This window comes from Equus przewalskii, chromosome 22 (genome assembly GCF_037783145.1).
Source record: "Equus przewalskii isolate Varuska chromosome 22, EquPr2, whole genome shotgun sequence".
NCBI classification, from domain to species: Eukaryota; Metazoa; Chordata; class Mammalia; order Perissodactyla; family Equidae; genus Equus; species Equus przewalskii.
This window is the reverse complement of record NC_091852.1, coordinates 40,602,290-40,628,270: the sequence shown is the minus strand read 5'-3', so window position 1 is coordinate 40,628,270 and position 25,981 is coordinate 40,602,290. Positions and strand designations below refer to the sequence as shown.

At 39.3% G+C, this 25,981-nt stretch overlaps 1 protein-coding gene across 29 annotated transcripts in view; it reads left to right on the top strand.

The window, feature by feature from the left end:
* ELAVL2 (ELAV like RNA binding protein 2) overlaps positions 1-19,863 on the top strand; it is a 155,821-nt gene extending 135,958 nt beyond the window's left edge. For 17 of the 29 annotated variants that reach the window (XM_070589666.1, XM_070589660.1, XM_070589652.1 and 14 more), the window contains 4 exons: positions 5,631-5,784; positions 8,912-9,137; positions 16,466-16,504; positions 17,081-19,863. In XM_070589666.1, the coding sequence (XP_070445767.1) occupies positions 5,631-5,784; positions 8,912-9,137; positions 16,466-16,504; positions 17,081-17,411 (750 nt within the window). In that variant the 3' untranslated portion in view covers positions 17,412-19,863. The remainder of the gene's footprint in view (positions 1-5,630; positions 5,785-8,911; positions 9,138-16,465; positions 16,505-17,080) is intronic. The other 12 variants (XM_070589672.1, XM_070589655.1, XM_070589669.1 and 9 more) reach the window with 1 other exon arrangement.
* Positions 19,864-25,981: the final 6,118 nt, after the last annotated feature.

Genomic DNA, 25,981 nt, shown 5'->3' with positions numbered 1-25,981 from the left:
CCAGACCCAGAACTAATTTTTGTTTAGTGATAGTGTCATTTTTCAGAGAGTGCCATCACGACTCCATTTTTTGATATGAACGGCAATTAACACTGTTTAAATAGGCATAACTATGAGCTCTTCTCCTTTCAGCTGAAGAGATCGAATGGAGCTTTTCAAAAGTCTGAAGTGGCATGTATCTCATTTTCAGGTTTAGTGTTTGTAGTCCTGGGTCAGTAATTGACAAGTGATAGAAGTTGTTCACTGGTGATCTTGCCAGTGGGAGATTTTTCAGATGTCCTTAGTTTAATAGAGAAGGAAGTGCTTTGTTCGTTTATAGACCTTATCACTTTAATCTGTTGGTATTAATGTCCACTGTCACTGATCTTTCCGTTGATTAATCAGAATTGAGAACGGTTGAGTTTTTGGACAAAAGCATTTGGACTTTTATTGAAAGTGATGTACTGGGATTTTAAACCTTACTATGTACTTGTAATAAAGTACCAATTCTTATCCATGAGATATTTTTTGTTGCTTTTAATTTGTATATTTTGATGATAGTCCATTCGTAGTTTATGTGTTACTTGTCCTTGAATGTTTAATGTATAATTAGTTTTAATTGCTGATGAAGAAATGAGTTTTTAATTACAAAGAATATGCTGTGTCTCAAACCATTCCGTTTTTGAGACCTAATTACTTTGCTAAGTCTGTTTTTATCTCTGTTTTGTCCAGTCTGATCTCATTTGTGAAGAACAGTTTGAGAAGCCTTTGGGTGGAGCATGTATTTGCCTGGTACTTCTGACTGCCTCCCTTCCTCTTCTCTCAAGGAATCTTACTATTCCTTGTCTTTGTTTATTATATCACTCGTAGGGTTGTGAGAAATTCCAGAATAACCTGAGTTTTAAATTGCTATCTTTGGAGTAGATTGGTGTTCAGTGTTGTACTTCCTGTATCGTCTTTAAATATTTAAATTGCAGACTTTCTGGCTGCCTCTTAAATTAGATCCTTCACTTAGTAGTTTTGACATTTCATAACCTTGCTCCTCAGGCATTAAATATTCACCTGTTTAAATGGCAGTGAAAATTTAAAATCTAAACCCATCTATTAATCCACCGAGTGTAGATTGGAGAGCAGCTTGCACTTGGTGAAAGAAGTAGCTGTTTTACCCCACTGGGACACATGCCGGAGGTTCATTGTATTGAATTATTTCTAATAGAGAATTTGCCATTGAACAAAACCATCTCTTGGGTCTTCTCCAAGGGATTTTAGTCTTGAAGGAACCATAAAGATAGACTTAACACTTTGAGGTTTCAGATAGCCCAAGAATGATTCTCTAGGTGAATTTTAGAGCGAGGCACCAGTATGAGCTCCAAATCCACCAAAACATCAGAAGGGAGAATTGCTGATATTTGCCAGATTCAAAATTTGGTCTGGAAACTGATTTGAATCTCCAGAGTACAGGTCCGTATCCCACTGCAAGTCTTCTTGCTACTTTGGTCTGAGTACATTTTCTGCTTATAGTCCTTTGAGGTGGAAGAAAAAGAAGAAATGTTTTCCTTTTCCTGGAAAGGAGGGAGGATGTTGCTGACAATGAAATCCTTGATAGAGCATGGGAAAGAGGCTGCTTTAATCCCAAGAAACAATAAAGATTTAGGAGGGAGACATGGCAGTTGGTCTGGGAGGAGGGTGGGGGCTCGCCCCTTTATTTCCTGGAAGTGGGCGGGTGTGGGGGTGGTGGTGGTACATTTCTCATTTAATTGCATTCCAAGAATTAGAAAGTAATGAAATGAATTTCAAAATCCTAATTATGATGTGCAGTTTCTCCAGTTAATAGCAATTAGTGGCCATTCGTCCTTCCTTGGGAAAAGTTACTTTTTAAAAATTACTGATGGAAAATAAAATAACTTTTAACGATAATTTCTCATGCCGTCCTGTTTTCTGCTCTCTCTGCTCAATTTCGCTGTGTGTGTGTGTGTGTGTGTGTAAGAAATGACCAAGATTCATTTCGTTTTTCCAAACTCTCAGAACAAGTGCACTGATAGGCTGTAGTGTGGTATTATGGCAAGAAAACTGGACAAGGAGACAAGAATGTGGGGCCAGAAGATCAGAATTTGGATCCAGAATTCAACACTTGTTGTATATAACTGTAGGCATACTATTTACCTTGTCTCTACCTATTTTCCTGGCCATAAAATACTAATGTATTTTATACATAGGTTGTTGTGAGGCACAAACAAAATGATTATATTTGAAAATGCCTTGCAAATGGTGAAGTCCCATAAGACCCTAAGTATAAATTAAATAGAAATATTATTTGTTACCACCATGAGTTGATACACAGTTTAGTCCCCTCTATCCTGCCTGTGGTGATGGGAACCAGTTATTTGACAAAGTTACTGAAATATACTGTTCTCAGAAGCTTTGTTATTGGTTCTTGGAGCCCTTTTACTGTGGCTGTGTTCTACAAATGTACCTGAGAGTTGTTTTAATCAGATATGGTAAGATGTGCAGACATGGAAATGATTGTTACAAAGGAAGAAGTTTATACTTACAGATCTATAGTAACAGGAAGCACAACATGCCATGCAGGGCCACATGGGGAAGCACCAGAGATGGTCAGGGGGCAGCAGGGAGAGCAGAGTGTGGTCCGCAGCAGAGCCTTTCTTTGGGTTGTAGTGGGAAGGGAAGGGTGAGGCAGGGTAGATATACTGGGTGAGTTTGGCATTGCATAGTTTGAATAATTTTGGAGAGCTCTTGGCTATAGGGGTGGTCCCTGGTTGTCTGCTACCTGGGCCTGGAGTGATTTAGGGCAGGGGGAATATTGGCTTAGTGTGTGAGTTGGATGAAGGAGATAGAGATGTGGGCTCTGGATTGGTTGGTTTGTATATTAAGGACATGCTCACAGGGGAGTCATTTACTATCTCTAGAAATGAGCTATCCCGAGGAGGGGCAGTCTCTCCAGGCTCAAGGCCCTAAATGCCAGAGCATCAAGAATACAGAAAATAAGAAAAGAGAGTCCATGCAGGCTGGGAATTAATGATGCAACGTGAACTGGAGACCAGACACTGAAGGGAAAAAAAAGCAGATAACATAACTGACCCAAGTATGTTTTCAGAGCTTTTATATAAGCATTAAATATAGGCCCGTTTTCCTAAATATATTTTAGGATTACTTTTAAAACACTCCACCCACACTCCTCTGAAATGTACAAAGCAGTGAATGTCACTGCATGCGTAAATTATTCTGGAACACAGTAAGAGACTCAGGTTACTCTCAACTTTAATGGTCTGGATCTTTACATTCTCAGATGCATTTCAAGGTAAATAGTACTTATGATGTTGTCACCTAGGCTTTTAGGCTCTGTGCTAAGCATTTTATGTGGATTAGCCATTATTAATTATTCCTAATAACTATTCCAAGAAAATACAGTTATGTGGTAATAGACTTAAAGAACTTGTCCAAGTTCACAGAGCCCTTAATGGATTCAACCTGGTTTTGAGTCCAGGCACACTGGTTAGAGAGATGTCACTGTTAACGCTGTCACACAGCCTCCTGCCCTGCTGGAGCTCACAGGGAGGCTGCCTGCCTGTCCTGCCTGTACCTCAGTCCTTTCGAGTTAGCCTCCCACCTTGCAGAATGTAGAGATGCTTTGTTGCCCCTGGGAAGCGGCTCCCCACATAGGGGCTCTTCCATCCTGTGCGTGATTGGAGCAGACTAACAGCTGGCTTGCTGAGAGCTCCCTGCCACTGAAATATAAAGCCCTGGAGCCCTAGACTCGAAGGGAGTCCAAGTGGTGTGATTTCTAGCTTACCCAGACAGTTGAGAATTGTACTTAAGAAATTGGGTATTCGTGTATTCGCATCACTGAATGCATATGTGATTCATTTGCATTTGCTTTATGTTTTTGTCAGTTCATAGTAGTCCCAAGACTAGACTCCATTTGAATTCTTTTGGAATTATCCTTCATTTTTTATTTTTCACTTACATTTCAGTTCCCCAATATTCATGGTTCTTAAGTATTTAGGCATTAAGAAAAAAGAATATGTGAATAGTTGTCTATCTTCTCTCCACCACTGTTCCGAATTCCTTGTGTCTCTGGGATAGGACAGTGCTAATGTGACTTTAAAATATAGCCTTTGGAACAACAGGTGTATTTTCAGTTGTTAATGAGCAAACTTATTGGATAAAGGATGAGAGTATTAAATGTTAACACTGTTGGCAGGGGTGAAAGATAGCAAGACCTTTATAAAGTAGTATAAAAACTGGCTTTTTTTTTTCTGGAGAGCAAGAAAAAAAAAAAGTGATAACACAGAGAGCTGTGAGCATAATTTAAACCATGGAGAAAATATTTGGTGTTTCATACCAAATACCAAAAGCTATTTAAATTGAAAAGGTGTTTTTGTTGTTTTGTTTTTGTGATAAGCATTGAATTAGATTAAAGGTGGATGCTACTGGATGACATGAACAGGGAGAAGTTATCATATCCTGGTACTCCAGCAAATCAATCCCAGAGCTAGACTGATTGGCTGTTTCTATGAATGATCTGAAAGATGGGGTGGGGAGTATGTTGTGATTGGGGGTATATCTGTCCTTACAGTTTGTTAGTCCAGAGAGCTTACAGTTCAACTAAAGGGGCTGCAGTCAGGAATAGCAAGTGAGACTCAGAGGTATCTAAAAATTGGCAGAGAGAGGTTTTAGGCAAAGAGCCATCGATTACAATCTTGGCAAGATGTAGGTGACTTGATGAACTGTCCCTTGAGTGCATTGGTCCGGTAAGCTGTTGTGGACACACAGGATCAATGGGGTATTAGATTGGCTTTACTCAGCAAATATTCTGGCATCTATGACATGCCAGGATATGGAGGAGCATACGGTGATGAGAGACAGCTGTGGTTGCCTCCTCACCTCACAGAGCTTACATAAAGGTTGGTTATAAACAAATACACATGGACTTATTTGTCTGCCATCCTTGAAGAAGTTTAGATACTATATGTCAAAGATAGGAAGCTTTATGAAAGGATGCATAAAATGGCAGGTAAGGTCAGTAAAGAGGCTTAAGAACTTTTGAAAATCAAGGTTAAAAAGACTTGTGGACAAGAAAACAATAGAAGATAACAGGGGATATAGCTCCTTTACATATTTAAATTTCTGAGAATTTAGGGGTAATGGAAAGCTATTTTGAATTAAGTCAAAAGGGCACACTTACTGATGATAGGATAAATCTTTTAGAAATGTGGCACACCCAGAGATGGGAGAGGCTTGAAAACAGGTTGCAAAGATGTGTTGGCTGAGTTGAGTCCTTAAGCTTAATCATTTGATTGAGCCTGAATCCCTCCTTTGGGAGGTTGGCCCCATTGAGGACAACTTACTACTGTGAATCGTCTTGGACCATGTGTCCTACTGGTCTGTTTTGAAGACTTATAAACCTAGGGTAAATACTCTCTTCTTTCCACCCAGAGGAATGGCATTTCTCATTTGTTGAGAATTTCTCCAGAAATGACTAAAACAGTTAATGCCAGAATTGCTTTAACTTCAGTGTTTGTTGTATGCTCCTTATGGAAAAGCTGCCAACTAACTTTAGGCAGTCTTTGAGTTTCTGAAGGGAGGTAACTGAGTGGGCGTATACACTTAATTTTATTTCCCTTTTCCAGGTTTCCTATGCTCGCCCAAGTTCAGCTTCTATCAGAGATGCAAATTTGTACGTCAGCGGACTTCCGAAAACAATGACCCAGAAGGAGTTGGAACAGCTTTTTTCACAATATGGACGCATTATTACTTCTCGTATTCTTGTTGACCAGGTCACTGGTAAGTAGCCAGCTGCTCTGGACAATCTTTTACACATTCTGACCAGCAGATTGTGGAGTTTTCTCCCTTCCCATGCAGCAGTCTTGCCTCTAGAACACATCAAAGGTATATGTGGGCCAGAAAATGCAATTTTCTGCTGGAATTGTTCATAAATATGCATGGATAAAAGTAGACTGTGGAGTGGAGTGAGTGGGCCTGAGTCATCTCCACCCTGAAGGTGCAGGTTCGAAGCCTGTTTTTATGGCTTGTAATGAATTTACAGATGCTATAATCTTCGTTTCCAAGCTGCTGTGTGACAGAAGCCCCCGTCCTTCTTATAAAGTGCTGATAAAAAATCTTATTTTTGTAAAAATCATAGTTTAACACAGCCATATGCAGCTAGTTCTCCAAGGGGGGGGTTACGCTATGTCTACACTAGTGATTATTCAGGAGGATTTCCCGGTCCTTACTGTGTTGTACAGGCATGTGTAAGAGTTTGGAATTTTGAATGTTAAAATTTTATTATAGCCTAATATAACTTTTAACCAACCTGAAACAAGAAGACTAATATGTTTATTAAAACTTTTGTATGTGAGGGAGCTCTGCCAAAACTTTTAGTTAAAGAAATCTAGCAAGATAGATTTGATTATGGATTTTTAAAATAAAGTCTAGGTATGCTTTTCTATTATAATAGCAATTCTTATTTGTTTTAAAACAGTGAAAGTAGACATGGTAAGGAGGAGGAAGAAAAATCATCTGTAGTGTCATATACTCAAGCAGTCACATTAAGATTTTGTGGGTTTGGGGAAAAAATAGATTTTCTTATCTTCTTTCTTGGTGTTTCTTTCTTTCTCTCTTTTACTCTCTGTTTCTCTTTCTCTTTCTAATAATGGTAATATCACTGGAGATACAGTGGTGTTGTAGCTGGTGTTACAATGTCTGATTTTTTTTTTTTCTTTTAAGCAGTGGGTTAACCACAATAAAATCAGGCCAAGTTTTTAATTCTTCAAGTAAGATCAATTTCACTGCTCTGAATTTCATCAGAAGCAGCCCATGTTATGCCCCTCTGTGCTGTTAATTGGCTTCATAGGAATCACCATCCTTAGAGTTCTGGGTAGAGAGAGACCTACGACCCATACCTGCTTAGGTGAATGGCCTATGGGTTTTGCTGTTTGGAGAAAATTTAGTCAAGTGAGGCTATATAAGAATATAGTCTTTGCTTGTTAGCTGTATTTCATAATCCTTATGCATTCTATCACAATATGTTGTCTCCTACATACTGCTAATGGGGTTAAATAGAAATCCAGGCGTAGCAATTGAGATAAATTTGTTTAAACCAAAAAAAAAAACCCCTTTTATTTTGTTCATGCCATTCATGCTTTTTAATTCATTCATTCTTAATGAGGACTTGGTGATTGAGAATAGATTTCCCCTGTGATACAGAAAACCCGTATCAGAACTGCACGTCCATCCTGAGTACACAGGCTCACAGGTGGATGTACCTTGCCATCTCCTGGTTTAGTCAGGGGTTCTCAAGTATGGTCCTGCATCTGCAGCATCAGCATCCTCCTGGAACCTTGTTAGAAACGCAAATTCTTGGGTCCCACCCAGAACCTAATGAATTAAACTCTGAGGGTGGGCATTTTACCAAGCCCTTCAGGTTATTCTGATGCATGCTCAACTTTGAGGACCACGGGTTTAGGTGACTCAGCCTGTGCAAAGGCCATTTCATTGCTAAGCTAATGCTTTCCTCATGGAACAGTTAAGTCCTAGGGATTATTAATTCTTAAGAGGAGAATAGGTAACTGAAAGGATGTATTTGCTGCCATTTCACCATTTCATCTTTATACATATGGCTTTTAAGGTGAAATTATTCACTTTACTTGAACTGAAAAATGCTACAGTTTTGTTATTCAGCCATTAGGTGATAATAACATGCAACGGATATGGCTGCAGTAGCAAAGGTAAAATGAGATAAGCGTATGTGGGAAAAATGCCTTGTCTACCTTAGAATAAAATTCTGAACCATTGAACTTACACAATATTAACTGTAAAGCAAGTGGACCTCCATTCCTTTTCAAAGTTCCTATAAATCGTGATGGTCTGGTGCGTTTTCTCAGCCTATCTTTCTCAATAACCTCTCATTGTTTTCTTCAATGACATACTCTGAGTCATCTAGACTTTTCTAGCTACTAGTCCCACGCTGGTACTGCTAGTACCAGTTTGCTTGCCAAGAACGTGTTTCCCTGCAACTGCTTTATCTCCTGATGGCCGGCGCTGGCCACCCCCACTAGCCTGCTTAAGCTAGTTCACTGGAAGGAGTTGGGTTTCCCTCTGCCATTGCTCAAAAGCGGGGCAGGTGTCTGGCCATTCCTCTGCTTTAAAGCAGGGAGAGCATGAGACGGGGAATGGCGTTCATCCTCGGGAGTCATGCTGCTAAAGCCAGCAAGCTTGGAGACTTCATTTTATTTATTTAAAACCTAGGTCTTCTTTTACCTCTTTTTCTCATGTAATGTTATTTCTCTAATAAAGTATAGCCAGTTAACAGCAGTAGAGGAGTTTCAGGGAACCAGAAAAGCCTCTTCAGAAATTTTCCTTAGAGGACCGGTATCCTGTATAATATTATTAAGTAGAATTTTATTATCTAAAAATTTGGCTGAAATATATCTTTCTGCCACTGTGCATGCATTTTTAGCAAATGCCTGGTTCTCTTCTCCTTATTACAAGAAAGGGAGAGACTGTGCCTTTCGTTTCTGAGCTGTTTGTCCAGTAGCCTGATGTGAAAACTAGAACTCAGGCATGCCGTTGGCATCATTAAGGAGAGTGAGTGTCTGGGAGGGAGAGAAGAAGCGGGGGAGAGGAAACACGGGCATGCTTGTGTGCTTTCTCTTCATCTTGGCTTACTGGTAGGCCTGCGATAGTGGGTATTCAAATTGTATAGGTGACTTCATGCATTGAAAAAATGTATGTAAAATGGTGAGTCTACACCAAATTACTGAGGTCAAACTTTCCTCGTGTGATTTTGTGGCAGATGTTATATGTGGGGAAAGCATGTTCTTGAGAAGGAAAAATTAATTTATCCTTTCTTCTCTCCCTCCTCTCTCCTTCCACTCCCTCTTTCCCAAATCCTTACCCAAATCTACCATAGGCATATCAAGGGGTGTAGGGTTTATTCGATTTGACAAGCGGATTGAGGCAGAAGAAGCTATCAAAGGCCTAAATGGCCAGAAACCTCCTGGTGCCACAGAGCCAATCACTGTAAAGTTTGCTAATAATCCAAGCCAAAAAACCAATCAGGCCATCCTCTCCCAGCTGTACCAGTCTCCAAACAGAAGGTATCCAGGACCACTAGCTCAGCAGGCACAGCGTTTTAGGTAAGTCTGACTGGGGGCTTCTGCCCAGCTGCTAAACTCAGAACTCTCAGGTTCACTGTCTAGTACTTTTATTGACAGGATCTCTGGTTTGCTATTATTATTGTCATTGTTGTTGTTTTTCCTTCTTATGAGCACAAAGAAAACCTATTGGAGAGTAGTGTCATTTGCTAGTATTGAAGATGAGTACAAAAGGACAGTAACCTACAGCAGTGATTCTCAGTTGGGGATGATTTTGCCCATTGGGACATTTGGCAGTGTCTGGAGACATTTATGTTGGCATAACTTGGGTGGGGGCTGCTACTGGCAGGATGGAGGCCAGGGATGCTGCTAAACATCCTACAGTGTACACTGTAGCCCCCACAAGAGCAGATCAGCCAGCCCCAAACGTCAGCAGTGCCGAGGCTGAGAAACCCCACCCTGCCGATTGCTGGGTTCTTCTCTATTTCTAGTGCTTCCAATTCCTTTCTTTTTAGTTTTTATCTTGATAAGATTTGATTCTCCCATTTCGGTTTTTAGGTCAAGCTCTTTCAGTTACTTTGTTTTAGGATACGTGCACCACTAAGGATTTAAAACCTATGTGAATACGTTGTTTCTACAAATGGGTCCCTCTCCCCTTTTAAAACCTTCATTTCTTGTAGTCAGGGGTTGGCAAACCTTCTCTGTAATGGGCCAGATAGTAAGTGTTTTAGGCTTTGTGGGTCACAGTCTCTGCTGCATGTATGTCTTTTTTTTTTTTAAATAACTCCTTAAAAATGTAAAAACCATTCTTAGCTCCTGTGCTGTACAGAAACAGATGGCAGCCTGGATTTGGCCTGTGGGTGGTAGTTTTCAGACCCCTGTGTAGTCCATAGAATGACCATGCATCTTTAGCCCAAAGACGATGTTCTGTCTCCTAGACACATATAAATACTCCAATTTTTTAAATTTTATTCTCATCCCGGGGTAACAACAACCAAAACAAGAATCATTTAGAAAACATCCCTTATCTCCATGTGAGAAGAATGATGACTTAAGTTAAACAGAGAACTTCTGGTTTCATAAGCAGAGTCACTCAGTTTTTATTTTCGAGAACATTTTTTAATATCCTTTTTGACCATATGGTATACTGTAGCCATAATACCATGTAACCCCCATGCAAATTTTTTTTTTAATCACGAATTCATATCAATTTTCTTTCTTTCCTTACTGGGGCAGAATAGTTAATTCCCAAAAATATAATTATAAACGTAGCTTAATAAGGCGTTAAATGTTTCGAGCTTAAATCATGTGCATTTTTTCATTGGGGTATTTAGAGTGCTGAAAAGAGGGGGATAAAATTGGTGAAATAGCTCCTTTTAAAATAATTATGTCACCTGAGGTATGAGAAAAACATTTGCTGTAAACGCATGTTCAGTTCCTTCTTAGTGTGGCTTTTGCCCTGGGAGAAGGTGGGTACTGTCAGAAGGCTCCATTTGCCACTGGATGACTGGGTACCCAGTTGGTTGAGCCTTGTGTTCACTTCACTTTCTGCTTTACTTTTCAAGGGAAAAAAAGCAAACACTACCACCTTTGACTCTGGTGGATGGTAGTGGCAATTGGGCTGGAAGGAGAGTTGTGTGGGGCTGCTTGATGGAGAAAGAAATCTCACAAAGCCATTTCTTAGCTTTGCACATAGGTTCTCTCTGTGGCATCTTAAGTGGATAATATTTGTTTTGCAAATTTAGCACAGACAATCTTGAAGGAATTTCAGAGGTGTTTCCTGGGCAGCCCCTTCAGTTAACTTCAGAGTTTTCTAGGGCCTCAAAAAGAATTTTGAGCTTAGCTGGAGGAAAATTCTTCTTTGAAACTTACTAGTTGATTTGAACACTGTGAAAGTATAAAATGTTTGATGTTAGTAGACAGCTGTATTTGTTTAAATTGTTAGTTATTTTTGGTTTTTTCCAATTTAAACTCTGGGTTTTGTTTTATGGTAGTTATTAACTAAAACTGTGTTCTTAGAATCAAGATTGCATTCTGAGGAAGATTGGGCGAGAGGACTGAAATGACAGGATATTCAGGAGAAGGCCTGATTGTTGAGATGGCAGGTCCTGTCGGTGACTCAGATACTAGGCTGTTGAAAACTGCTGTCTCTCTTCTCAGCCCCACCGAGCCCCCTCCCTACATGCCCTGTGCTTTTTACTTGGAGTTTGATAAAGCTTTACAGGATGTTCAGATGATCAAATTCAGTATCTTTTTAAATATCTTCTGCCCATTCTTTGTTTTTATCTTTTAGTTTCCTATCTTATTACCTTGGAAATTCTTCCTTTTTTGACTCCTATAAAAAGAAATTTTAGAAAAAGGGAATGAGAGTTGTCTGTTTTCAGGGAAACTTGGTTTCAGAAAATAGGGAAGATTTTTGTTATTTTTTCAGATGCGTAATTCTTATCTCTATCACCTCACTTCTCATTTCTTCTATAATCTCTGTCCAGATAATAAATTGTGAACTAGTCTTTGAGCTTGGTGAACGTGTTTGGTCTAGAGTGAGTTTTAGAAGAAATTGAGAGCCTTATTCCTAGAGTTCAGGTTTAACCTGTTGTATATTTGGTGGCTTTTCTGTAATATCTATAAAAACTTGGCTGTCATTACTTTCTTTTTTTTTTTTTTTACCCCTCCTGTAGAATTAAGGTTGAATCTTCTTCTCTCACCTCATAAAGACTCTTGAATTGAGGACTTGCTTATTTCGTTGGTATTTTGCTCCTCTCTAGTTCAGGTCTAGATCATCACACACGTATTTTTGTCCCTAGTATCTGTGTCCTGATGCTCTGAGCTTTGAGTTTGTCACCTTCCAGCAGACACTTAGAAAATTTCTCACTGTGTGTTTTTATATTGTCATAGTACCTTGGGAGTTGAGAGAGACTGGAGAATACAAGTTATAAGTATTATAATAATAGTCAAGGATACTTGTAACATTCGACAAGTGCATCATATCGCTTAAGGTTCAAAAAATTAAAATCTATGTAATAAGGGTTAAGTTTAAAAGTGGGGTTGTGAGGTTTATGACTGTCAAGCCATAGGAAAAATTAGAAAGAGAATTCTTTTAACGTGAGCACTGCTGATCTAATATGCTTATTTAATTGACTATGGTTTTCAAAATAAGACCAGCCTTATTTATTTGGATGGATAGTGTAATTCAAGCCCCTTAAGTATATTCTTGGGACATGGGATCTGAATTAAATTTTCAACCAAATTTTTTCATCTCTCTTCTTTTGGAGCAGCTTTAATTTTATTGAATGTGATGTAGTCTAATGGCCTGTGTGCCTGCTTCTCTAAGCCTTTATGCATTTTTAAAGGAACTTTTTAAATCAGCACTTGAGTTGCGTTGAAGGCGTGTGCTGGTTGCAGTATTCCACTTTCCTTTTGGGAGAAATTGGTATCAATCTTCCTGAATAGTTTTTTTCCCTCTCTTAGAAGACAGACGATACCATCTAGTTGGATAAGGGGGTAACTTGATGATCTTCATGTGGTTTAACTTCAAAGCAGAACTTGGAGATTCTTTGGAGAGTCTTTGAGAACCATTATTTGTAGAGTTCAGGGTTTTGTTTTTGTCTTACTCATTACTAATCTGTCTTTATATTTTTATTTCTGACTTTAATTGACTTTACATTTCCCCTTTTACTTGCATGTGGGCCCTCCCATAGTCTGTCAGCTAAATTTCTTGGAAACTAGGCAGGTACTTTTCTTTTTATTCTCTGCTTGGAAATATCTAGCTTTGAAATGGGAATACTCTACCTCATATATGGTTCTGTTCAAAATATTGCCTAGTTATAGTCTGAGTTGTGTTTCTATTGATAGAAAACTGTATGCACATCCCCAGTAGATATATTTGCATAGATTATATGCACATGGGCTTGTGCTGTTACATTCTTTCACTCATAAACCCTAATCAAACTTAGAAAATAAAGATAGGATAAAGATGAAGTAAACAATGCATCAGATGTCTTGCTAGTTATCATGCTGACTGGCTTCATATTTTATTTACCTAATATCTTAGTAAATAATAGACCCTTAAAGCAAGATTCATAAAATCATGATCTTGATAATTTGGAATTTATCTGACTTCATGTGAGACGTGTTGGATTGTCTTGTGTCTAACCTGGTAATGTAGCTTGTACTGGGAGTAGGAGAAATAATCAGCTCTCCCGTATTTAGTTGGGCTTCCCTTACTGTGTCATCCTCAGTCTGCTGCTGCTTATTATTATTATTATTGCAGTAGTCTTTTTTGAAGCTGCCTCTTCTTTGAGGAGTATTTTAATTAAAGCTAGGTTTCCCCATCTAATCCTCCAAATCCACATAACGTGTTGTTTGTGAAGTGGATTATGTCCAAGCTAAAGAACAGGTGAGATTCTCCCTCTCCCTTTGGGGACCACTCAGTCTCCCCTCAGGAAAGGATGTGACCCGTGAGGGCTGAGTGGGCGTACTGGGTGCAGTGCACTGATGAAATATGAGTAAAGAGTACTTACTGTATTTTTAAAGTTTAAAAATATGTGTTTAATAGATACTTGAATATTTGCTTGCCACCCTGCAGTGCACCATCATGCACACCCCCTGGATCGTTCTGGAGGCTACTAACTTGGTCCCCATTAAAAATTGGCTTCCCTTTTTAAATGGCCACATATAAAAGGTGGCTGTCCTTGAGCCCTGGACAGACCCAGCAAAGATGTATAGTTCTGGAGAGTAATAGTGGGCCTTGTGTCTGAGCTAAGTATAAACTAGACAGTGCACGCTGCAGCATTTTCTTTCGTAAATGCCTGGTTTACAGTTTTCCGACTGCTACAGGCTTGGGGTCCGTGGTGCCTACGTGGAGCGCTCGCTGCCTTCTGTCACCTCCCATGAGAAACGTGGGGATGTGGTGCTGAGAGAGTGGGGAAAGCTGCTGGCCAGCTGCGTGTAGCCACTGGTTTTCAGCATTGCTTAGGTCCTGTTTCTTAGGTCCCGTGTTCTTCCTGCACTCCTCATTGGTGGGGAAGTGGGGAGAGGAAGAAGAGGGAGCGGGGAAGGTTGAGATAAGAGCCAGATAACTTGGCTTAAATTCCTAAGGACTGAATTTTTCCTGAAGTGGGTGTTGAGTGAAGAAATCAGTGGTCAGGATCACAGTATGATGCAGGATTTCATAGGTAGGGCAAATGAGAGACCCATTGAGAGGGATCTCAGAGATCCTCGTATAAACATCCTAGACCCCTGCCTGGAGTTCCTGGGATGGAGAGTGGGGAATGAGATGTCTCTTCCTTAATGCAGGGGATTCACTCGAGGGCAGTTTTGGTTTCCACCCTCTCTTGAAAATACTGAAAACTTGCTTAGGAGATTCTCTCTCTGGACTTTTGATTGGTGTCCTGAGCTGGTGGTGGCAGAGTGTGACAGTCACTACCTGGGCCCGATTAATGGGCAGAGATGATGTAACTCTTTTGAGTGAATCAGTGAGGTCCTCCGCCTCTGGGCTTTCAGCACTGTGGAAGGAGACCTCAATATGCTGTTCTGTTCTCCAGGAGTGGTATGCCTCATGCATGCTGTATTTGACCATTCCAGCAATGTTAGGAAATTATCCGTGTCGGGTTATTTTATGGTTAGTGATAGTAATTAGTATGCATCTTTATTTCTGGTATTTGTGACCTTTATTTTGGAGTATAAAGACATGGTGTCTCTGACGATACTCATCATCTCTGCAGAAAACAAAGCCCTCCCACCTGTGTATGTTTTCCACACATGTGATTTCTCCTGTGCGTGTGCAGACAGGCTCCCCCACCAGCCCTCCTGATAGTCTTCATTCAGGATGAAGTAGTTGAGGATAATGTCGGTAACCCCATTGATTTTGTGCGGTCAGCGTACTTTCTGCAAACCTGCAGTGATCCAGGCCCGCGCTCCACGCTTAGTGATACAGTGAGGAGTGAACATGTCTCTGCTCCCAAGAGGGTGGTGGCACAAGACACACACAGATGAGGATCCTTTGTCATTGTGATTTGTTCCATTTCCTTACGCTTTACGTTACATCAGCTCAGTTCTTTCTTTCCGTTTTTACGAAACACACAAAATGCCCAGGGGTGATTAGGAACAGGAATGGGTGAAGATTCTTTTTCCAATTCTGAAAGACCAGAGAGAGAGGTTTTTTGGCTGTTATAAAACTAGAAGGAGTTGCTTTCTCTTGTGTGCTCGAGCCTCACTTGAGGCCATAGGTTAGACAATAAGATGGAAACATTTTTAGAACTTACCTTTCACAGGTTTTTAAAAAAAGGAAAAAAATTGTTCCCCTGATCCAGGGTCTTATTTGGAGAGTGTAGAACATGGTGGCAGTTGAGGATGGTTAAAGAGGCAATGTATGAAGTTATGCCTACCTCCTCTAAATGCGTGTGATTAATTGGTACACATCGTGGACATTTGGAACATCAGAATGGTCTCTTTGATACTGATAAAGCAAGAAGCATCAAGTACTATAAAGTCAGTTTAACTTTTGAAATAGGAAAAGGGTGGAGAGTTTGAAAGTGTACCCACCCCCCACCCCCCAACTGCTTTCTTGTAAAAATTTTAAGAGCAGCTCAAGTTGGTTGATTGGTTGGTCTCTCCCTGGCTTCCTAGCCCTTGAGTGAGGCTGCGCTTCTGGTAGCATAGTCACAATAAGCATCAGGTTTGGGCAGAACAGCTCGCTTGTTGCTCGCTGGAGCAGCGAGTCTTCGTCTTTCTTTCTCAGGAGATTAGCTGAGCACGTTGAGGAGTGGGAGGTTTAGCCTAGATGGTCTGTAAAGGTCTTTCTACCTGTGATAACATCACTTTCGTTCTAAGAAATCAAAGTCCTTCGAAGATGGGAGGTTGAAGAGAAATTCATGGCATTCTGTCACCTGCAGAGTTTGAATATTGATGCCACTGTTTATTAGCCCTGTGTGGTCTTGGGCAAGTCACTTAATCTGTGTGCCTTTCGTGTACTCAGGAACCAGTAGAGTTAGGACAATTAAAACTAGCATAAATCCACGTGGGTGCCCGTGGAGCATGCAGAACTTGCCTGGCAAAAGGTGAGAACCCAAACATTAACAATTCCAGAGCCTCCATGTTTCCTCTCTGGATGGTTTCCTTGGATGGCCACCAGCGTTTCCCCTCATGGCACCGACCCTTGTAGAGATAAACTGTATACATCAAATGAGCTAGTGTTATGGCAGTGGGTACCCGTTCTCTCCAGAAAGTGAAAAGACCCAATGTTTTGAGACTTCACCTACAATTAATAAATACACAGATATCCCCTTGGAAGATGGCAGTAACAAACCCATCTTTCATGAACATCAAGGGGAAAAATTAAAACTGAAGTTTGCTAAATGTGTGTTTTGCAGGTTGGACAATCTGCTCAATATGGCTTATGGAGTAAAGAGGTAATGATAGAGGTTCATGATACTCATAATCCCTCCCATAATTTTGACTCGTTTCTTTGATTTGGGGAGTGATACCCTTCATAAATTTGTGTTGGGTTTTCTTTTGCATGTACAACCTAATGAAAAGCTGCTTTGTGAAGCACGGTTGACTCAAGGAATATTTTTATACCACTGGATGCCACCTGGTCTTTAAAAAAATCCATCGTTTGTTTTATATTGCATTGCGACGTTATAGCATGTTTATGTATGTGTTGGTTTCCCCCGGACCCCAATTCTGCTTAATTCATGAAGCCAGTTCCCAATATATTTCTTTGCTATTCTGGATAATATTATTCAATCTAGCATATAATGGCCATTTCATAACTTGTTAATACCTTGACAGTATAGCATGTCACTGCAAGACACACAGACTTTGGTTGAAACATCAAATCGTTGTATGTATCTGTTGGGGGAGGGGAGTTACTGAAACTCTTGGGATGGGAAAGGGAAAAGAAAAAAGTCCATTGCTGTAACCAACCTCTGTTTCTGTTGTGTGTGTGTATGTGTGTGTGTGTGTGTGTTTCCTATTTTGTTTAGTAGGTTTTCTCCAATGACCATTGATGGAATGACCAGTTTGGCTGGAATTAATATCCCTGGGCACCCAGGAACAGGGTGGTGTATTTTTGTGTACAACCTGGCTCCTGACGCAGATGAGAGTATCCTGTGGCAAATGTTTGGGCCTTTTGGAGCTGTCACCAACGTGAAGGTCATCCGTGACTTTAACACCAATAAATGCAAAGGTTTTGGATTTGTGACTATGACAAACTATGATGAGGCCGCCATGGCGATAGCTAGCCTCAATGGATACCGTCTGGGAGACAGAGTACTGCAGGTCTCCTTTAAGACAAACAAAACGCACAAAGCCTAATGAGCTCTTGTCCTCAGTCCATTTATATATGAAAACTATACAACAAAGGCAAGTTAAGAGAAACTTTATACATTAGTAAATGTCTTTGTAAGTCAGTGTTGAGATGGGGATAAAACGACTACTTAGCATCCTAAGAAATATGTGAGATTTTTTATTGCTAGTATTTGAATTAAAACTTCTTAAATATCTTTTATGTTTGAATATGGACAAGAGGTACAGGGTTTTTACCTGTCACATTGCATTCTATTGCCTTCTTTGAAGAAGGTGGACCTTTTAAAGTGTTTCAGCTAAGGGAAGACATTTCTTTTCTTTTTACATAACTGCCTTGAACCTGTGAGTAAATCTTGAGGCTTTGTGTTGTAATTCTTCAGTTGGTTGTGTCTTTTTTTTTCCCCCTTTTTTTTCTTTTTCTGATTAGCTTTGTGTTTGGTTTACATTTAAAGCGTTGCTGTTATGTCTAAGAAAAGTATTTTGAAGTTTACATTTTTATTTATGAAGTTAAAAACAGTATTTATTTTGTAATTATGATTTGGGTTGGGGAAGGGGGGGCTACATTATAAACGCTTATTGTAAGAATAGCGGAGAACTTTTCGTAAAGCAGTACCTTGCCAAAGAGATAAGAGCCTCTTTGATGTGGGTTTAAAAAAAGCATCTATTTTTATAAAAAAGAAAATTTGGAGAAACTTTTTACTGGTCCTGGAACAAATATTTTGACTTGAATACTTTGAGAAATCTCTTCATATGACACCTAGTGAGCTTTTAAAATTTACCAGGAAATTTGCAGCGGTTGGAAAATTTAGAAAGATTTATGATGTAGAAAATACTTTTGAGATCTTTGTATGAAAGGAGTAGAATCCATGGGGGAAACACTGCTGGTTTCGTTTTTGTAATCACCAGTGGAGCGTCTGATCATCCTGGTTATTATGTGATAGGTGGCTCACATTGATTTGTGATTTTGAAACAAATAAAAAAAAATTTACAAAAGAATATATAAGAGCAGGCAAGAAATTTAAATTACCAAGAGATGGGGGAAAAAAAATCTGTTCTTCCTAAAGAAATCCCTTCAGATAGAGCTCATGGTGTTTAGTGATGTACTTGCAGTATTGTTTGAAGAATTGTTTTGTCTTAAGGAAAAAAGATGTTGCACAGGATTTGTACTGCAGCAAATCGGCAAAAGTGATCTGAGTTGGATATATTTGAAGGTATTTTGAAAGTTACGTTCAAGGCTAACACCTGAGCTTTGTGTAATGTAAATAAGACCTTGTGTTTATGAACCTTTCAGCTAATTTGATTTTTTTTCCCTTACATGCCAAGTGATGTTCAGGTTTTGAATGTTTTTGTATCAGTTTTTTCCTTTGTAAATGGCATTAACATTGTTACTTGAGGTCTTGCTTAATCACTTTTGTTGTCCTGAGGACTTGAATTTACAGTGCATCAGATTTGTTGCTAATTTTGTCTGTAGATAGTCTAGCTTCAGCTGTTTATGGTGATGCTACATTTTCGTTTATAAATATGTTTGTGGTAAAAAAAAAAATGAGTATAACCATAGGTTTTGAACAAATTTCCTTACATTTTTCATACAAAAATCATAAATATCTGTATGCTATTGAAATTTAACTTTGTATGATGCTTAAACCACTATTTGGGGAAATAATAAAATAAGTCTTTACCATGTATGAAAGAAATTTTAAAAAATACAAAATATTTTCTGATTAGCATCTAGCTTATAATAAATTTTCAAAAAAGCTGAAGGCAAAAATGCCTTCATCAGGATGCACTGAGAACTATATAGTTACGTCCTGCTTTTTGTATAAACTGAGATGCTCACATGCTTCCCCTTAGAACAGGCAATGTGCTATGCATAACGTAGTTGTACATTATCTTTGCGGTTGCGTTGAGTTTTATTTTTTATCATTTAAAATTGTAGTTATAAAATTTTTCAGTATAGTACAGTACATATACTGTGAGGCGCGTGCTAAAGTGAATAAGCGAGTTTTCATGCTGACCCACTCAATGCTATTCAGAAATCAATTGGCTTAGCACTTTCTCATATCCTTAGGTGCATTTAGATTGTCAGAGTTAACCTTCTGCGTTTAAAAAAAAAACTAAAAAAACAAAATACGTGTATATACTTAAAAAAAAAATAAAATAAGGTTTCCCTCAGGGGAAAACAGCGGCTACATGCTTCTTTCCTATACTACTGTAGCAAACCAAGGCATTGATGAGAGGGCATGCAAATTGTGCTTCACTTTACAGTGTTTATCAGAGCACTTAATAAAATGTAAGGCTGGTATTTATTTGAAGTTGTACAGTATGACTTAATTCACATCTGTTGGAATAGAAAATATATTCTGTTGAGTATTTAAGAGGCTGTACATGTTTTCTTTTGTGTTTGGATTCTTTGTACTTTTCCATGTTCAGTACATCAATAAACAAAGTTGAAGGGAAAGAACAGTGTGGTGAGTAGGTCTTTGTACACGTTCTGGGGGCTCCTGTGCTCAGTCTAATGAACTTGCTCTCTTGAGTTAGAAAGCTTCCCTCAGAGCCTTAGTTGAAAGCAATGTTATCTAAAGAAAGAATTCCAAAAGGCGTGTTAATTGAAGGAGAATGTACAAAAATTTTTTTGAGTGACACCTTCTGATTAGTTAGCTTTCAAATATGACGAATAATTTTTATGGGAATACATGTCTTTATCTGCTAGTTGTAAAGTTTGGGTGATTGGATGCTGACATCACTCTATAGCTCTAATTTAATAACCATCAACCTTTTTTGACAAATGGGAATTGTCCTCACATGTTTACTTGAGCTAAAGAAAAACCAAATAGAAGGAAGTTAACTTCTGCTTCCACTGGCAAGATTCACTTCACCCACAGGATTAAGTGTTGGTGTGTGAAATTTATTTTTATTGCCCAAATACCAGATTGTCAAGAGACCCTTCTCTAAAATCAGAAACTCAGTTTTCTTTGTCAGGATTGACACGTTAGCACAGGTGTGCAGATCGTCAGCTGTGCCAGCCCCGTGTTTCACGTACGTGTTCAATTCTTATAACACATCCTTAACAGATCTGTGAAGAAATAAAAATATTTCTTGCTGATCTTTTATACAGAGATTCTACTTCTAGGGGCCGGCCTGGTGGCCTAGTGGTTAAGTTCACACACTCTACTTCGGCAACCTGGGGTTTGCACCTTCAGATCCTGGGCGTGGACCCACGTGCTGCTCATCCCGCCATGCTGCGGTGGCATCCCACATACAAAATAGAGGAAGATTGCTGCAGATGTTAGCTCAGCAACAATCTTCTTCAAGCAAAAAGAGGAAGATTGGCAACAGATGTTAGCTCAGAGCCAGTCTTCCTCACCCCCCAACCCCAAAAAGATTCTACTTCTATAGAACTTAAGAAAATTTGATATAATAATATCAATAAGGACATTTTTCTTTTCTTTTTACAACATAAACTGAATGGCTTCTTTTAATTTGATTGTATCTGTCAGCTTTTTGGGTACAAAGCCATACTAAAAGTAATTGTCCTGAATTCACAACTTAGTAGTCGAGAGCATAGCTGAGTGACAAGACGATTCCTTTTCTTCCAACATGCAATTAATTTCAAATCTCCGTCCTCCCTTTTTTATTATATGAATTTAATACTCTAATTTTGTGATGTTGCAACATCCTCCCCTCACCTCTCTCCTCTTGCATGCTTATCAGTATTTTGACTGGTTTGCATGTTAGCAGTTCTTTTATATTTAAGCAGATAGTGGAAAAATTCTCGGAAGAGGAGGTTTGTGAAACTCCTAGTGTACTTGAGGAGAAACGATTTTTTCCTTAGCATCCCTCTCACCTTATGCTTGCAAATTATCTAGGGTACCACGATTCGGTGTTGGAGTAGCCTACATAAATTTTTAATCTTAACTTCATTTTGCATTCTTTTAATCTAACTTGTGGAAAAGTGTTAGCAATTTAACTAACCTTCCTGGTTTTTTTTAAAAAATAAACAGATTACAAGAGTTCCAACTTTATAAGAGGATCAGGACTATAATGGAAACTTTAACTTCCTGCTAAAAGGGTTACCTAGATATAAGAAAATGGGTATATTTTAACAATAAGTGTTAAAATTTTAATGGACTTCCTGAACAGTACACACATACCTTTTATTGGGTAGAAGATAGGAAAAAAAGAGGCAGTGGTTTTGATCCTTTATGCCTCTCTTACCATATTGGAACCTCGAACAGTGGAAGAAAACAGAAATATTGCTAGAATCATAACAATTTATTTTTGTTTGAAGGGCTTTTATAGCCTCAATTATTGCAGTGAGTGGTTCGTTTTTCTCTACTATTCTTTTTACTCTTTCTCTGAAAATTTGCAAAAGTGGGCTCAGTTCCCTTTAAGTTGGAATGATTGAAACGCCTACACCATTAATACGTGCAGCCTGTTGTTATAGGGTTACTGAAATTAACCTTTCTAGGATTCTGGTTCATAGAAATAGACCAAAGTATTTTTTGGTTGTTCAACACGGGTTTCTTGGTTATCCATGTCCTGTGCTGTGCCCCAGGTCTATAAAAATGAGCAAGATGTGGCTCTTACCTTTTGGAAGCTGTCACCTAGAAGGGAGGACAGAGAAGCCACCGGGCCATGACCACAGCATCATAAGTGCTGAGAGCCCAGAAGCAGGTGTCAAGCTACCTTGGTGTCATTTTTATCAACCCAGTTACAGCTTGCAGGAGTGAAACTGCTTGGCCCTCTTTACAGATTCTGCTTTTCCTTTCTTGGATTAGTAGCTCATTTGTGTAATTTTCAAACTGTAAATTTGTAAATCTTCCAACATTTAGTGAATCTTAAGATGCTTTCATATTCATTAAGTTGTCCATATCCTTTATGAAGCAAAACAAAAATTATATACAATAAGACACTATCTGAATAGTTAGATTGATGGAGGAATTTGGCTGGATGTTCTTGCTCTCACTAAACATATAGTATATGGAGTGACAATTTGCAAAGCACTAATATGGTAAAATACTTAATATTGAAAGTATGCTGACAGGCTTTATTTTGAATTAAGACATGTCACAATCTTAGGGTCTCAAACACAATATTAACATTACTTTTAATTTACGTAACTAAAGATGTAGTAGTTGGAACTAACTAGTACTAGTTGATGGTAACCCCTAGAAATACTCATGGATGTTGTGTTTTCAATACCTTATAGCAACCAAGCGTGAACCCCTGCTGTGTACAGTATCTCAAAGGGCAGACATAAGTGTTTGGAAAACATATGCGTCTGCGTTCTCGTGCAGCCTGACTTGTGCTCCGGAAGATTTGTCCACATCCACAAGTAACTATACAGGACGAAGAAAGTCAAGAGTGCTGTGCACAAAGTACATTCCAAAGAAAAGGAAGAAGGGAGTGGGGTGTGCGCGTGTGTGTGTGTATGCGTGTGTGTGTGTTGGAGGGAGGGTAGATGGTGAAGTGAGAATGGGAAGCCACACACAAGTGGTAGCAGTTAAGCTGGGTCAATAAGAGTAGGTGGGACTTAAAAGGGCTTGAGGGAGGGAATTCGACAAGAGAACACTGGTCGAAGACATGAAGGTAAGCTTCTGTCAACTTGTAATATTTTCTGGGCACTTAAGTCATATTCAATATAGACCTGTGAGTTCCTTAAACAGTTTTGTGTCCATGACTAGTTAAATCTCAGGTAAGTCAGAAATTCGAGTTCATAATGAAACACAAAGTACCCAAACACTGACACTTTATTCTTGTTCCCTTGCCCATTTCTACTGTAATACTAAAAATATTTGCTATGATAGATTATATGTGAGGTTTTATGTAATTGAAGAGTTGCCTAGAACTTGCTAGTAAGGACGTTGCCTTCTTTTAAGAGGCGTGTATTTGGAGCATGTTGTTCAGTGTATGCACAAAGACCAAACCAAACAAAATCTTCCCAGTAATAGGAACCTGGACCAATCTATTTCTCAGAGTGTCTACCTTTCAGACTCAAAAGTGTAAGATGATAAAATGAGCCTTTAGTGTTTATACTCTTTCAAGTGCCATAGTACATGGTTCACTTTTATATTGGATATGTATTTTATGTTTTTCTTACTCCTCTCACTGAAGTGTCACCTTCATAGAAGGCCAGAGGAAATTGTGAAATCCAAATGTTTCTCAGATATTTCGAAGAGGAGGTTTTAGTGTGACAGCTTTTTACTTTTTTGTTGTTGTTTTGGAAGTTTAGTTAGTAGCCACACCTTCCCTTGCAATGAAGAACCCCAGGAAGGAAAGGCAGCCCATTTAAATAGCACTTCAGGGGAAGCTGGGTTTGTTTATTTGGTTTATTTGTTTATTCTGAAGGGCCCTTAGGCCTACAGATTGTTATGCTCTCTCTAACTCTGATTTTTGCTGTGCGCTCCTTCCGAGAATCCTTCCTGTGTGGTTTCAGAAGACACAGCCTTGCTGTGGACCCCCTCGCAGATGTGAAAAAACCAGCAGCCACCCTCAGGGTGACCCAGCCTTTGGAATGAACGACAGTTGGCAAGGTAGCTTTGTTCTCTGCATTGCACTGTGGTTGTGACAAAGGTACAGCAGCTGTGGTGAGTATGGCGGAGGGAAGTTATGACCCATAAATACAGGTGGTCAGGCATCCAGAAAATGCAGAGCCTTGATTTCTTGGACCCTGAAGGAAAGCAGCTGATGGGGAAGTACCGTTGAGCGCCATGTTGAAATGAACCCCCTATGTTTACAGGCACTTTATAGATCATTTTTTCCCCTCCTCAAAAAGTAGGTTTTGTGAAGTTGCAGGTAGTAATAATTACAAGAAATAATACAGATTTTCACACCAAGTCCCCCAGTTACTATCAAAAAGGATGAGTAGCTATTGCTATCAGTGTCGGACCAGGAATTGCATTACTGTATTACTTAAATATTCTTTAGCAGAATTTCATCTCTTGAGAATGCTTGCTGCTGTGTGTTCTCCATCTGTACTCAAGTACATGTTGAAAGTATTCTGGTTTTCAGAAGTAACTCTTAGAGAAGTACCTGTCTTACACCCATCCATCGCATACAGAAAGCCTCTTGGCTTCTTCAAGTAAATTGCTGCTCCTGTTTTCTGTCTTCAGATTAAATGGCCTGAGAATCAGATGACAAAGGCGAACATTCTGTCTTTCCTAAATGAAGGGTGGGGAGAACTTTCTATAAGTTTATCTGAAACTTATCCCAATAAAGATGAATTATTTTTCAGTGTAATGGTAATATGCTTTAAAAGTTGTGCTTCACAAACTGTTTCACGTCGCAGGCTACAGTCCTGAGGAGATGAGCACCTCAACACACCTGCGACCACGTTATGATGTGGCAGCACACTGTGGCACACAGGTTGGGACGCTCTGTTTTAAATATTTTATTTTGTAAAACTCCCCTCCAGTAATTCTTTCATTAAATGTACATCAAGCACCTGCTCTCTACCAGTGTTTCTGGGCTGAACATTTAATTTATGTCTATTTTTGCTCTAGTTTTGAGCTGGAGGACACTTCAGGGGTCTCGCTCAGCTCTTCATTTTGCAGGTGTGTAAGTCAGTCCTGGAGAAGTTAAGGTTTCTCCGAGGTTCTTTTGCTAACATGAGACCTGGCACCTGAGCTCAGCTCTCCTGCCTCTTGGAGCTCTGCCCTTCACTGTCACTGAAGGACCAGAACACATGCTGAGCTAACTTTCACCAACTGTGTCCTTTTGTGGGATCAGATTGCTTGAATCTGCAAGATATATATGGCATCTAGAAGTCGAATATAGATAAATACAGGTAGTATCTTATTATGATGCACACAATATAATTTACATCCTGTGGATAATTTCAATCAATAATACTAATATAATCACTGTAGAAAATTTATGAATTACAAAAAGTACAATCACAATTTACTCAGGCCTTCCCCTGAAAAAGACATCTGAGTACCTTTTTTCGGACACTAAGTCATGATTGTATATCTAACCTCTTTCATAAACATTTTAAACATTCAAATTTGTTCTTTTTTCTTGTCAAGGATGTTTTCCCTTCCTTTGATTTTGTTCCATGAATGTGTGGGGAATGTTTTCTAACAGACAGAAAATAGTGCTTTTCTGCTTTTGGTGCAAGACATGGCACCTGAAAGTGTTGTCGGGTTTTTATTGTATTGCTTGCTGCTGACATTTTGTCAGGGAAGTATAAAATTCAGGAGTTCCACATGGTTTCCCATTACAACTCCATTCCTCCAGGCTGTGATATAGACTGAAGACAAATTAAAGTCCGGAAACTGGGGTGATGTCTCCAAACCCCAGTTTGGGGAGAGGCCTAAATGCCTCCTTGCCTCTGTCTAAGGCAGGTGGTTAGGTTGCAAGCTTCAGCTAGGCATCCGAGGCCTGCATGGGAGAGGAGAAGGATCAAGCTACTTTATCTCCTTATGGACAGAAGACACGTAGATGTCCTGGAGTGCCGATAAGTCAACTACTTCTGTCCTTTCTTTCCTTAGCCAAAGGAAACACTCCCTTCCCGAATAGGGATGAGGAGGAGAGGACGACGAAGAACCCAATTGCAGGTGAGTGATTTTTCCTCCTCT